The sequence below is a fragment of the Zootoca vivipara genome, chromosome 5 (assembly GCF_963506605.1).
Source record: "Zootoca vivipara chromosome 5, rZooViv1.1, whole genome shotgun sequence".
NCBI lineage: Eukaryota > Metazoa > Chordata > Lepidosauria > Squamata > Lacertidae > Zootoca > Zootoca vivipara.
This window is the reverse complement of record NC_083280.1, coordinates 45,581,022-45,595,179: the sequence shown is the minus strand read 5'-3', so window position 1 is coordinate 45,595,179 and position 14,158 is coordinate 45,581,022. Positions and strand designations below refer to the sequence as shown.

At 42.5% G+C, this 14,158-nt stretch overlaps 1 protein-coding gene across 10 annotated transcripts in view; it reads left to right on the top strand.

The window, feature by feature from the left end:
• SH3PXD2A (SH3 and PX domains 2A) overlaps positions 1 to 14,158 on the top strand; it is a 275,011-nt gene that overhangs the window by 246,894 nt on the left and 13,959 nt on the right. For all 10 annotated transcript variants that reach the window (XM_060274714.1, XM_060274716.1, XM_060274713.1 and 7 more), the window contains 4 exons: positions 5,407 to 5,524; positions 10,258 to 10,592; positions 12,257 to 12,306; positions 13,995 to 14,114. In XM_060274714.1, the coding sequence (XP_060130697.1) occupies positions 5,407 to 5,524; positions 10,258 to 10,592; positions 12,257 to 12,306; positions 13,995 to 14,114 (623 nt within the window). The remainder of the gene's footprint in view (positions 1 to 5,406; positions 5,525 to 10,257; positions 10,593 to 12,256; positions 12,307 to 13,994; positions 14,115 to 14,158) is intronic.

Below are 14,158 nucleotides of genomic sequence, written 5' to 3'. Positions count from 1 at the left end.
TCATTAATTTTATGCAATGCTTACACTCTCATTTGCCTCAATAAAAGCAGAGGTGCTATTTCTTGCAACTGTTGCAGCAGGAGCCTTTAAAAAGAAAGAAAAAAGAAAGAAGCTTTAATGTGCAAGATACACAAAGCAGAGCTTTGATTGCATAGTGATGTCACCCCCTTTATGTCTCTTAAATCATAAATATGTGGGTTTAGATGTTAGTTTATTGTCTCATTATAATAGTCACAGTGGGATACTTTTTCAGCATGTTTTAGCTATGAGGGGGTGTAGCTGAGGTTTCTGAAGTCACTTGCTAGCCTGTGCTCATTGCATTATCATTGCAAAGTCAAGTGCAAATCTCATTGAAATCCTTTGCCTAGCAGTTTAATATTTTCACCTCCAAAGCCTCAAAATAATATGGCTGTTAACGAGTCTCCTTAGGTGGGCTCAGAGCAGTTAAGACCTGTAGAAAGATAAGGAATTATTGCATGATTCTGAAACTGAGTTAACAAACAGTAAGATATGGCTGCATACTGTTTTCCCAGCAACTTGAAGTTAGGCCCATACCATAGTATGGTGGTAGCTGCTTGCACATGAATTTGGCAGCTGCCATAACAGTGCAGGAAATGATAGGGCAAAGTTCCTGCATAGGTCAGTTTCATCCACAGCCACTGCACTACTATATGACCTTCTATAATGGCATATTTACACTTTCAACTTTTCTAATGGCATATTTACACTTTCACCAATACAACACTTTTAACTGTCACGGCTTCCTCTAAAATACACGTGAGTGGGCACTTAGACACTCTGTGGCTGACCTGCCAAGCCCCAGAGGGCCCCATCCACTTTTGCTGCTCAGCCATTCACCTTTCCAGCAGTCTCAAGGGGACAGGGTTAAAGAGAGGCGTGTGTTTGTGTTTAAGAGTGAGATGGAGTAAAGGCAGTGCTATTTTCCTAGAAAAAGGTGCTGGAACTTGCCACGAACACCTTCCTTGTTCTCTTAGAATGGCAATGGCACCCATCTGAGTTCTGGCTGAAAAAAAGCCCTGAGTAAAGGGAAAGCTGGTTCTGCCCATCCCAGGGTCTGGTCCTTTCCTCTGCCACCTATTGCCCTTGTGGTTAAAAAGCTTTCTCACCACTGCACTGAAAAATCTTAGGAAATATACAGTGGTACCTCTACTTACGAATTTAATGCGTTCCAAACACACATTTGTAAGTCGAAAAAATTTGTAAGTCGAATCCCATAGGAATGCATTGGGAGAAAAAAATTGTAAGTAGAAGCAACCCTATCTAAAATTCGTAAGTAGAAAAAATCCTATCTAAACCGCATCCAAGATGGCAGATGGAGCTCCATTTGTAAGTAGAAAAATTCATAAGTAGAGCTATTTGTAAGTAGAGGTACCACTGTAGTTTAATTAGGGTGTGACAATGGTCTTAGACAGTTTCTATCCCCCTGCCATTACCACAAAAGAGGGCATAACTACACCAGTTCAGCTCTGTGGTTCAGCTGTCCCTTAAAAGTCTTAGTTCTTGGTGATGACTGCGTCTCCCCACAAAGGAATGCAGTTTCTCCCATTGTGTGATGTAGTTTGTTTGCTTTTTGTTTTTGATGGCTCAGCATGTCCTAAGTGTGATAAAGAGTCCAAAAGCAGTAATCCTAATGAAACAAGGCTGTGGTTTTGTTGGAGTGTGTTGCAGTCGTGTCCCTTGCCAACATCTCCAGAAAACAAAAAATGAAGTATGGATCTCTCTGCAGAGGCTTTCAAGTTTTCTCAGTGCCAGTTGAGCCACAAGCTAATGCAGATAACAGCATATTCAGATTGAATGTCATCAGCATCCGGAGCAGGGAGCAAAAATGGCCCTATTGAATTGCTGTTATCTCCTCTGCCTGCCTTCTTAAATATTATGCCACAGTATGCCAACATCTTCATGGCAGATTTAGAACAACGTTTCCTAAACTCCTACCCACTCAAACCTCTCTTGTACCTGCGATACATTGACGATATTTTTATTATCTGGACACATGGACAACAGACCCTGGAAACCTTCCACCAGACATTCAATGACTTTCACCCCACCATCAACCTAACAATGAACAGCCAGGCCCTACGTTACAACCGCATCTGTTCCAACTCTACAGACAGAGAATCTCACCTAAGAGATCTACAGCAAACCTTTTTAGAACTAAAATATCCACCTGATGAAGTTAAACAACAGATCAACAGAGCCAGACTGATACCTAGAGAGAACCTAGAGAGAACCTGCTGCAAGACAGACCCAAAAAAGAAAATAACAGAACACCACTAGTCATCACATACAGCTCCCAAGTTAAAACAGTACAATGCATCATCAGAGATCTACAGCCTCTCCTGGACAATGACAGCTCCCTTTCTCAAGCTCTGGGAGGAAGACCTTTCATTGCCTACAGACAGCCACCCAATCTTAAACAACTCCTCACCCACAATAACACAACCACCAGACTTAACATGGACACTGGTACCAGAGCCTGCAATAAACCCAGATGCCAACTTTGCTGCCACATACACCCGGACAACATCATTACTGGCCCCAACAACATCCAACATACCATCTCAGGACTATTTAATTGCTCATCTTCTAACATTGTGTATGCCATCAAATGCCAACAGTGCCCCTCAGCTCTCTATATTGGACAAACAGGCCAAACCCTACGCCAAAGGATAAATGGACATAAATCTGACATCAGGAACCAGAAGACAGAAAAACCAGTAGGAGAACACTTCAATCTCCCAGGACATTCTATACAAGATCTCAAAGTAGCTGTCTTACTACAAAAGAATTTCAGAAATAGACTGGAAAGAGAAGTTGCTGAATTACAACTTATCACCAAGCTCAAAACCATGGAGGGACCTGGTTTGAACAGAGATATCGGATTCTTATCTCATTATACATGATAAGCGATCTTCAGCCATCTCAACCCTTGCTTTTTCATGCAAAACCATTTGCAGTCGTTTTCGGTCATCAACAGCTATCAGTCAGTCAATCACCCACTTCCACCACCCTTCTGAGTGATCTCCCCTCCCCATCCCCACCCCTCCCCACCCCTTCTCTACATAAGTGCCTGGGGACTTCTATTTCACTGTATCTGAAGAAGTGTGCATGCACACAAAAGCTCATACCAAAATAAAAACTTAGTTGGTCTTTAAGGTGCTACTGAAGGAATTTTTTTATTTGCCTTCTTAAATGTGTGTGTAAAACTTCATGGCTGGCCAATAAGATTTTCAAAACTCCTCAAGCTATATCCAGCCCTTAAGTTGAACTGATGATGCCACACTATAATTCAGACCTACTGCTGTACAAGTTAGGGAGGAATTTCAGCCATTCAGTTGTACGATTGGAAATCAATTATACACGTGGCAGTGTGTTTCCACACAGACTTCTGTTGATGCAACTGAGCTCCAAACCAGATAGTTACCATAATGTGTGAACTGGCTTGGGATCTTGGGAATTCTGGCAAACAACCTTATCTTACATTATATTATATTCTGGACACCAGCCTTCAATTAACTGATAAGGTGGCATCAGCCTGCACCAGATAGCAGGGAGCCTTTTTCTTTCTGTTTAAAAGTACTGCTCTTATCTTTTGCTGTTGTCTCCACCCCATCTATCTGTATTGACTCCCTGGGGATCTGAAACTCTGCCTACATCAAGGATCCTTTCTCCTCTCCCCTCTGTTTCTGCAATCCCAAGTGGTATAGTTAGGTTGACAGCATAAATATCTGCCAATAAAATCCTTGCATTTGCATGAGAAGCATTTTCACCACTATCTTGGTTAAAGTGGTATGTCTGTGATGAGAATCCTGGACTAATTCACTGCAGTCAATATATTGCTTTGGATAAACTCCCCTTGCTCCTGAACATCAAGTAGCAGGATATGGGTATCCAGACTCCCTTGTGGGGTGGGGTGGGGAGACTTCAACAGATAAGCAATGCAACCCCATCTCTTCCATCCTGTGAACAATTTAAACGTTTACTTATTTTGAAACAGAATATTTCCCTACTGTAATCCTCAAGCACAAGAGAGTTCATGCATTGTGGAGAATAGCAACGAGACTCCCTATCACCTCCCCAAACACACAAAAAGAAATAGCACATCATTTTGTAATCATTTCCCCTCTCTTTAGTCTCTGGATTCTGTATGCTGCTCACATGATAGCTGTCTGTGGGGCTGCTGTTCAGATTTTAAAAAATACCACCCTGCTATGTCCCAGTCTAGAAAATAAACAAATGAAAGATTATGAAACTGGTACCGGACAAGAGAGTAGTGTGAATGTTACAGCAACTATAAAATTAGAGGAGGAGTTGGCTTTAGTGTGGAAAAGTCATTGATTGGTGAGTCTTTTACTTGATCTGTTATCCCAAGAGGTCTTCCAAATTCACTGAAATGTCAATTTAAAACTTTGCTTATGTAATTAGCTAGCATCTTAATATGCAGATGAGAGTCTCTGGGTAACCTGGAGGCATTTTCTTCTCCTGACTCTTGTTTCGTACAGAGGTGGTTATGGCTTGAGATGGGGAGCTTGCGGCCCTGCAGATGTTGTTGGACTACAACTCCCATCAGTGAGTGCTAGCTGGGGCTGACAGAGTTGGGAGTCTAGTCACATCTGGAGTGCCACAGGTCCCCCAACTGTGACCTAGTGTAGAGTTGGGTAGAGTTCATAGCAAGTGCACAGTTACCGGTAGCTAAAATGCTTTGTGATTCCATGGCTTTGCAAAGACCTGTGGTGGGTGGGTAAAACAGGACTTCCAGCACTAAATTAACAACGTTGATTTTTTATTTTTATTTTAGAAGAGGCTTAGAAAGTGACACTTGCCTTTCTCTTGGGAGCACTGAGGTTTGGAGTGGGGTTAGGGAAGGTACAATATGATCTAATCATGTAAAAAACCACAAATACTGGCAGCTTGGTGCTGCAAACTTGTATTATTTCTAGGAGTGTGAAGACGATAGGTCAGTCCATTCCTTCGAGCTGGAGTAGTATTGGTCCTACTCCAGCTTCAGCATTCAGATTCCAGTAATGCAATGTTTAACATAACCATGTGTGTGCTAAATAGAGCCAGCTGGAGCAAGTTCCTCCAGTGATGCTTTGCTACTCTGGCAGAGAGCTTGATTTTTGTCAATACCATATGTAGGAGATGGGGGAGACCCCTCCTCAGGGACCCTGTCTCATTTGTTGGCATTGACGGCGCAGGGCGGTGGCGAGGAGCTGATACAGGCATGCTTAGCTAATAGGTACAGGGCCTCACAAGCAAGACTCCACCTCTGCAATGCTGCCACATTTTAATTGCTGTGAAATCATTTTGAATAGCAATCAGGAAAGAGCAACAGCTGGGGCCAGTATTGATCTTAACTGATGTTGCCCTCTCTTTCTTTGCTAGAAGAGAAATATGTCACAATCCAGTCATACACCAGCCAGGGGAAGGACGAAATCGGGTTTGACAAAGGAGTCACTGTGGAGGTCATTCAGAAGAACCTGGAAGGATGGTGGTACATAAGGTAAAGGTTTAGTTAAATCATTCTGGGGTTGGCAGGCCTTTTGCTTACTAGTCTTGTGAACACAGCATCTCACAAGTTGCTTGTATCTAAGAAAGGACCTCAGCATACTGAAAACAAAAATGCTGGTGAAGTTGTACAGCTACTTAAAATTATATTGAATATGTAGTTAAAATAATGAAGTGCAATATGTAGAAACGGGCACGGGGAGGAAAAGGGCTTCTGGGAGAGATGTGTGTCCTTCAAATTGCAAAAAAAATAAAAATCCAAATCTTCTCTCGTGGGTGGTTGTTCTCTTCATTAATTATTGAGGTGAGCAGCTGGGGTCTTCCAGTATGCAATCCTATGGACATTTTCCTTTGAGTAAGACCCACTGAGCACTGTGGGACAACTTGCATAGGATTAATGTCGGCAGGTGTGATGTTTGATAACTTTGGAAAGTTGTTACTGTTGTGTGTGCGCGTCAGTGCAACACAAGTTGTATGACAGCAACAGCTCAAATACTTGTTAATATGTGATTGGTCAATGAATTACCTTGTTTTGCTTTGGTGTTTGTTTATTTGCAAAAATAGCTGATAGACTATTTTAGAAGAAACTTTTTAGGGGAGTCATGAGGAAGCAGTGGTGTGTTAGGTCTCTGTGGTGCTACACCTTAGCCTGTAAAGCAGGTATGCCTTTAACCGCTGGGGGGTGGGAAGCAGTCTAATTTTCTCTTCTGGTGCCCTTAAACGGCTAATTTCAAGCATAAACCGGATTTTCTTTTTTTAAAAAAAATGGCGCAGCTCCAGATACATTAAATGCCACGTAAGCAGTATGTCTTTGCAGTTCTCAGCATAATGGACTCCTGTTGCTTGGTGATAGGAGAGGGATGAAAGATGCAATGTGTATAAAGCCATTCAAGTTTAACTGCAGCAGTCAGTTAAATATTGGAAGCAAATCCTACTGAATTTAATGGGGTTCCCTTTCATGTAAGAGGGCAAAGGACTGTCATAATTGAAAGAATGGTTGGACAAATGTACAGGTTTCCTAAAGAAGATGTGGAATCCTGCTCCTTGTGTGGTTTTATAAACAACCGTCAAAGGGAGGGTACAAACCTCTGGATCCTGCCACATTATAAGGAGTTCTTTTGGGTAACTCTGGTGATTCCCATTCCACCCTGGGAATCCCACCCTTATTGCTCACTTCTTTTGCATGCGGAACATATATTTTTCATAGGTTGTCATTTGCTTTGTAGTCTGGCCATCTTTAAGGCACTGGAGCTATGAATAATGGAACCACACAGAGTTCTATGTGTTCTATAAACACGTTCGCTGTTGCATCTTCCTGATTAACTCTCCCATCAATAACAAATGAAAGCCGATAGAAGGGGAGAAGATTTCCAGCGAGATGAGCAGGGAATAGCTGGCCCATTGTCAGCTCTGCATTCTTCCCTTTTTAAATCATTCATGGGACTTTAATCCAAAGCCAAGGGTTCAGGAGCAGAGTGCACAGTTCTTTGCAGAAGGAGGAACAATATCACAAACTCCCCCTGATGTTATTACTGAACTCCCTTTTTGTTTTTAAAAGTTTTTTTCTGGTCACTGCCAGCCTTCCTTTTATCTAAGGTCTGCAGGGGCCTAGAATCTCTTGCAGTCTTCAGTATTTTCATTGAAGGGGGAGACCAAAGCCTCTAATTTTTAGCAGTGTTTACATTTTGTGCAAATGGGGAAGACATAAATGAAAGCAGGCTAGAGCCCCTGCCCTGGCTCAGTTTTCCTGCCCCCTGGTGTTGGCTGTTTGGGATTATCTCATAGTTGGACGAAGGCACCTTGCATGCCGGAGACTCTTCTCATTCTGCACATGCAGAGAAAAGCTCTCTTTGCTGATGCATGCTCACGGAGATTCAGTCTAGGCTGAAGCCAAACTAGAAGGCCTTTAAAAAGCCTAGGAAGTGTTCATCCTTACTGTGCATGGCAAGACTATCTCCGTTGTGCATGTTTAGATGGGATCCACTACAATGCAATGGTTAATAAACCTGATTTTCCTAGACAGTGGATAGCTGACCAGAAGCTGCAGACTTCATTGCCAATATATCTACCTAAGGCATGGCAGCCTTCCATGGGTTGTGGGTTTTGGCCCACAATAACTTAGAGTCCTTGCATACGAAACAGGGATTTCCTAATTTGCTTTCTCTTCCTCCTCTCTTCAACTCCTATGAATCGAGTTGAAGGCAAGAAGGAATGAAAGATGATAAGATACAGTGCTTAGGCTGGTTCTGAACTGTGGTCAAGAATGTCATGCTTGTAACAGCAGCATCAGAACAGCAGGTACACTCCACTTGAAAAATGCCTCCACCTAATTCCATAGGATGTAGGTGTATGTTGGTGCACATACTTGGGCCCTCTGACTCTCAGGGGGCTCTAATAATGAAGGTAATGGGGAAATGCACCGAAAAGTGTAGGATGACCGAATGATTAATAGAAAGATTTATAAACAACGCTGCAAACAAATCAGGATAAATGCTCAATAAAGGCCAGGCATGGTCTAACCTCCCTGTAATGTTTGTGCAAGCAAATTAGAAGAAATGCTCAATAAACCAAAGTGGGGACTATTACAGCTAACAGAACTTTTGCCACAAAAAAACTGCTTGCAAGAATGCATAATCTTAATGACGTATGTGTCACAAGAATAAGATAAGCACTAATAATTAGGTAATAAGTTCCACGTTAAAGTCTTTAATGTTCACCTCCTTAAATAATAGTTTCCAAAATACATGGTTCTGTACTGATTCTTACTTCCCCCTCCCTTGCTTTTCCCTTCCTGGTTTCCTTCCCTCTGGAGTAATTCCAGTATTCTGGAGCTGGAAAGCAGATGTTAACAGGGAAGAAAACGCTCAGACAAATGGAGGCATTTCCCCCCCTTTTCTCCCCCCCCTTCAATATTGTTACAGTTTGGATGCTAACTTTTCATTCAGCATTTTTAAAACTGTTTTTTTGGAATTGCAGTGTAGCACTTCTATATATTACCACCTTCTTGTTGCATTCCACTCTCCAGTGTATCCGAATGTTGTCCTCCCTCCCCTGCTCCATCTTCCTTTATTATGAATGTTGAGAAGGTTCACTAGTGGTTACAGTTCTAACCCTAAACTCTTAATTGACCTGTTGTCTTCCACAGCTATGAAAAACTGTGCAAGCAAATAGCCTGTCAGATAATGTGCTTATTGCATGGGTGCCAACTCATGGGGGACGAGAATCGGGGGGGGGGGGTCCTGCTTCTCCTGCTGTGCAAGGGAAGGAGGTTTGAAGCATGCCCCCCCCCCCCGCTAGTGGTGGCAGGAGGAGGGGGAGTTGCTGCTGTATTCAACTCTGCCCCTGGCTTTTCCTGACGCCCCGTCCCCCAATTGCCCTCGAAAGCTGGCGCCTCTGGCTTAATGAAATGACTGCACCCTATTTAAAAGTGTGGGTTATAACTATTACTGTTATTGGGAGAAAGAGCAAGAAACTGCTTCAGTGGATACTTGCTACAAGATCTTGTTTGGCTTTCATTTTTGCTGCAATTTCTTCATCACATAGGATGGAAAAAGTTCCCGGGCCAGTCTTAGGGTTGTGCCATGCAAGGGAACTAGTGCATCTATGAAATCTGAATGTAAGAGTGTAAGTGCATAAGAATAACCCTCCTGGATCAGGCCAGTGGCCCTTGTAGTCCAGCATGCTATTCTCACAGTGGCCAACTAGGTGCCCATGGGAAGCCCACAAGCAGGACCTAAATGCAATGACATTCTTCCATCCTGCAGTTTGCAGCAACTGGCGTTCAGAAGCATACTGCATCCAACTGTGCAGGCACAGTATAGACATCATGGCTCACAGCACTGATAAACTTATCCCCTATGAATTTGCTGCTACCCAATTTTGGCAAAGCCAGTGTCCTTTTTATCTTGCTTAATACTCCTGTTTCTACTTGCATAGGCATAAGAGAGTTAATCGTGGAGCTTGTCCTTAGATGCAACTAACTCCAAGCACTTCTCTATTTTTTGTGCTGAGCTAGGCTTCCACGTTGTGATTACACATATGTAAAGCTCCTAGGAGAAGGATTGTTTTGGGGTAGCTGAATCTTTTGTGCCTGGCCCCCAATCATCTGCCCCTATTGTTCCCAAGTGCAATGCTGTTTTAAACTGTTTGGCATCAAGGCCTCTACACTGATTTGCTTATCTTTCTGCAGATCACATTTTTCTTCCTTTAAAGCTGATGCGGGAAGATGCTCCCCCCCCCCCTCTTTCAATGTCCGCATGGAATTGTTGGCATAAAAGTGCCAACCCAACCACCATTTTTCCCTTTCCAGGGAATATCCCCAAGTCTAAAGACCCCATCTCTAACTACCCATTTACTGATATCTCAAAGACCTCTTTGCAAATTAAGGACTGCTTGGAAGCATCCAGGATCCAGTGACTATTGGGTTTTGTATCTCCAAAGTAGGATTCTTGGAGCTCACTTACCAGTTGCTATGCAGCTAGGGGTGATAGGATTTGGAGTTTAACCATAGCTAAAGGACCACAGACTTATCATCTCTGCTTCATTTCAGTATGGCAGCACTGACCGGCAACAGTGTGGTTATAGTCACTTTCCATTAGTGGTTTTTTTTATGCATACATTTTATGGTGTGCATGGGGATTCTAATTCTATTCCTGTTTATCATCCTGCAACACCATGTCAGAGTTTGAGGAACAGAAAACTGAATATATTTGCATTTTCTATTTCTAGGTATTTAGGCAAAGAGGGCTGGGCCCCAGCCTCGTACCTGAAAAAAGCAAAAGATGACCTTCCATCAAGGAAAAAGAACTTGACGGGGCCAGTGGAAATTATAGGAAACATCATGGAGATCAGCAACCTGTTGAATAAGAAATCCTCTAGTGACAAGGAAACCCAGTCAGAAATTGAAACAGCAGAATCCCACATCACCAAGAAGGAAATAAGTTTGCCCATCTTATGCAATGACTCTAATGGCAATGCCATGATGACTCAAGACAAGCAGATTTCAAAATTGGCACAGGGTTCTCCAGCCATAGCACGGATTGCACCACAAAGGGCTCAAATAAGTAAGGCCATAGTAGACTCCTAGCTGCTTATTTACTGCTGGGGCAGGTTGGAAGGGTCAACAACTTCTGATGTAATGAGGAAAATACTAGTTGAGAACAGCTTCCTCCGCCCAGTTCTTCAAATGTTTAGGGGACTACAACTCCCATCATCCCCAGCCAGCATGGCCCAGTGATCAAGGGTGATGGGTGGTGCTTTTACCCTGGGCCCCCAAAAGTTGTTGGACTCCAACTCCCATTATCCACAGCCATCTTGCCAAATGGTCAGTGATGATGGGAAATGTCATCCAACAACATATGGGGACCCCAGCTCATTCTTAAATCTAGAAAATGGGTGAATTTAAAGTTATAGGATTATACCAATTAAGCCATGAAAAACTGATTGAAACGAGAGGTTTGTGAAAATGGAGTTGGCACAAGAAATATACAAAGGAGGTGGGAGGATAGATAGATGAATGAATGAATGCATATGATAGCAAGTCTTGCAGGGCAGAGTGGAATATAAATATGGAGTGCAGGCTACACCTGGCTAGGCCCCTTGGCTGATGTTTGTCTGCAAAAAGTCTGACAACCACCAGTCTGTGATTGATTGCTATGATCCTGAATGTGACATGATTCCTGCATAGACTCATCTTTTGGGAAGACATCTGACGCCCCCTTCTGGTGAACTGCTCATAAAAGTCTAGATTTCTATATTAGCACAAGGGCTTTTCAGTTGTTCACATCTAGAGTGATTGAACAGACATAAAGAGGGGGCATGAAATCATGGCAGCAAGCTCTGCTTCAGTACAGTCACTTGAATGTCAGAACAGAGCCCACAGAAGTATAATCCTGTCAGGATTATTCCAAAAGCCATGGAGAGAGTCATCTGTATTTACAGCCCTGTTTTCATAGGCTCCATACAGTTCTTTCCTGAAGGTGTGCAGAATGAAGACAGGGACCATATGGTGATCTTGTTCCCCTCTCTGCATGCAAAGATCACACGAAAGGGGTTCCATTGTTGTGAATAGCCATGCCATCTTTCTGGGCATCATAAGAAACAAAACAAAATCCCCATACTATGTTGGCTTAACTCCAAAAACCCACTGGTTTTATTTTGACTTATTTGCACCTTGCCCCCACCATCAGTTCCGTCCAACATAATTTGGTAAGATTAAAATAATCATCTATTATAATTATTATTCTCCCGTGTCTCAGATAAAGCAGATCAGTTCTGGCTTCAGCACATAGTAACTAGTAACCCTTTTGGGGTGGGGGCAGGTGAAGACCTTTTCATTTGTCTAGACCTCCTAGAGCTTGTAGACAAGCCTTTGCCAACCTGGTGCCCTCCAGTTGTTTTGGACCCCAACTTCCATCAGCCCCAGCCAGCACAAGTTGTAATCTAAAACATCTGGAGCTTGTGGGAGTCTTGGAGAGTTGTCAGTCCTGTTTTTATGCTGACTTTGCTGCTCTGTTGGTTTTCGTAAATATGTCATTTGTATTTTGTTTAAAAACATAAGGTGCCTAGGAAGGCTTTCCGCCTTAAAAATTGTTATTAAATTATTGTAACAAATTATTTTATTTTTCTTGGGCAGGTTAATTTTTATTTTAATTGCTGGCAGAACATTGAAGCTTGGATGTGCATGTGCCTGTTCTGTTTAAATATGGAATATTTCTTCTCTCACTAGGTTCTCCAAATCTAAGAACCAGACCTCCCCCAAGAAGAGAATCTAGTTTGGTGAGTGCCAATTTCTTTTATACTGCCAATGGCACTTGCAAATATTTAACTTTACACAAATGCAACACCTCTTAATCTGTTGCACTCAGGTCCCAGTGGAAGAGGAAGGAAGAAAGAAAGTAGGAAGAGCTACCCTCTTTTGTTTTCCCAGTTGTGCACATGCTACTTTTATAATGTCTTTGGCCACATCCACACCATACATTTAAAGCACTATGATACCATTTTAAATGGTCATTGCTTCTCCCAAAAATCATGGGAAGTTTAGTTTAATAAGGGTACTGAGAGTTATTAGGAGGCCCCTATTCCCTTCACAGAGCTACAGTTTCCAGAGTTTCCTGGGAAGAACGATAGAACGTTAAACCACTCTCAGAATTGTAGCTCTTTGAGGGAATCTCCAAAAACTCTCAGCACCCTTAAAAACTTCAGTTCCCAAGATTCTTGGGGGGAAAGCAGTGGCTTTTAAAAAGTGATATCTGAGTACCTTAAATATATGTTGTGGATGTAGCCTTTCTAACTTGTCAAAAGTTGTTTGGAGCTATTAGTGATCCATGAGCTACAGCTGTATTATAGAACTGAGTTTTATTCCATTCCCCCCCCCATACTCCCGTCTCTTCATTTTGAGTTGTACCGTACCATACATGGGTTACAGTGGTGAATATGTACGTGCAAGCTTCCACTTCTTTAATGTACTAGACCAAGTTTGTCCTTAAAATACCTATTTTCCTGCCACACCCACTTCTATCAAATGCAGGCCTGGATTTGCTCATTTCAGTGGCATGCCATTTTGTAAAGCATTTAATCTCGACAAATATAAACTGTCTGATGAAGAAAGGCTCTTCATCCTGTTTCTCTCATCTGCCCTTTTTTCCCTTCACAAGAAAAGGTGGGAGAAGAAATATACACTGTCAAAAGCATGCATATTTATGGTTTAAGCAATAGTTAAAAGGTTCGGTTGAATATAGATTCTTTCATTGTATGTATTTGAATGTTTTCTCTGCGTCCTACCTCCCTCAGGTCTTACAATCTTGCTTGAGTGATTATAACTATTACTGGGGTGAACCCTCAGTGTTGCCCTTAATGTAAAAAAACAACAACCCAAAAACCTAGCCACCTCTGCTGTAGGATTTCTACTACGAAGCAATTTCCCACTTAATATTTGAAGTTGTTTAAGGCTTGTGAGTTTTAAGCTCCTGTGCATCCATCCACATTATCCAGTCATTTAAAAACAGGGAATGGAGATGGTAGCGCAGCAGGTCTTCCAGCTTCAATGGTTTTCCTCTTCCCACCATCCCATCCCATTGCAACTGGAAATCTCACTAGTGTATTTGAATTGAGGAAGTGTAAAACTGACTGAGAGCTGCATCACTGATAACACCCATTCCCCTTGATTGGCCACCAGGTTTAAGGGATAGCTGGACTGCAGTTCCCATTATCCTTGGTGATTGGCCATATTGGCTGGATCTGATGGAAATTGTAGTCCAGCAATATCTGGAGGGCCACATCGTAGCTACCCCTGATGCAATGGCTTATGAGCTTTTAATATCTGGGCTTACATTTATTCATCTCACTTCCTTGCTTAAAACGCAAGCAGCTTTCTTAAAATAAAATAAAACCTTAACTTTCACTCTTTCCCTCCGCACCCTAGTGCAACTTTTAACTACTCTACTTATCGCTTTTTCTCACTGCAGGGCTTCCAGCTGCCTAAACCTCCTGAGCCACCATCAGTGGAAGTTGAATACTACACCATTGCAGAGTTCCAGTCTTGTATCTCTGATGGGATCAGCTTTCATGGGGGACAAAAGGCGGAGGTAAGCCTAGAAAGGGAAACGAGCTAATGAGTGATGGGTAGCTG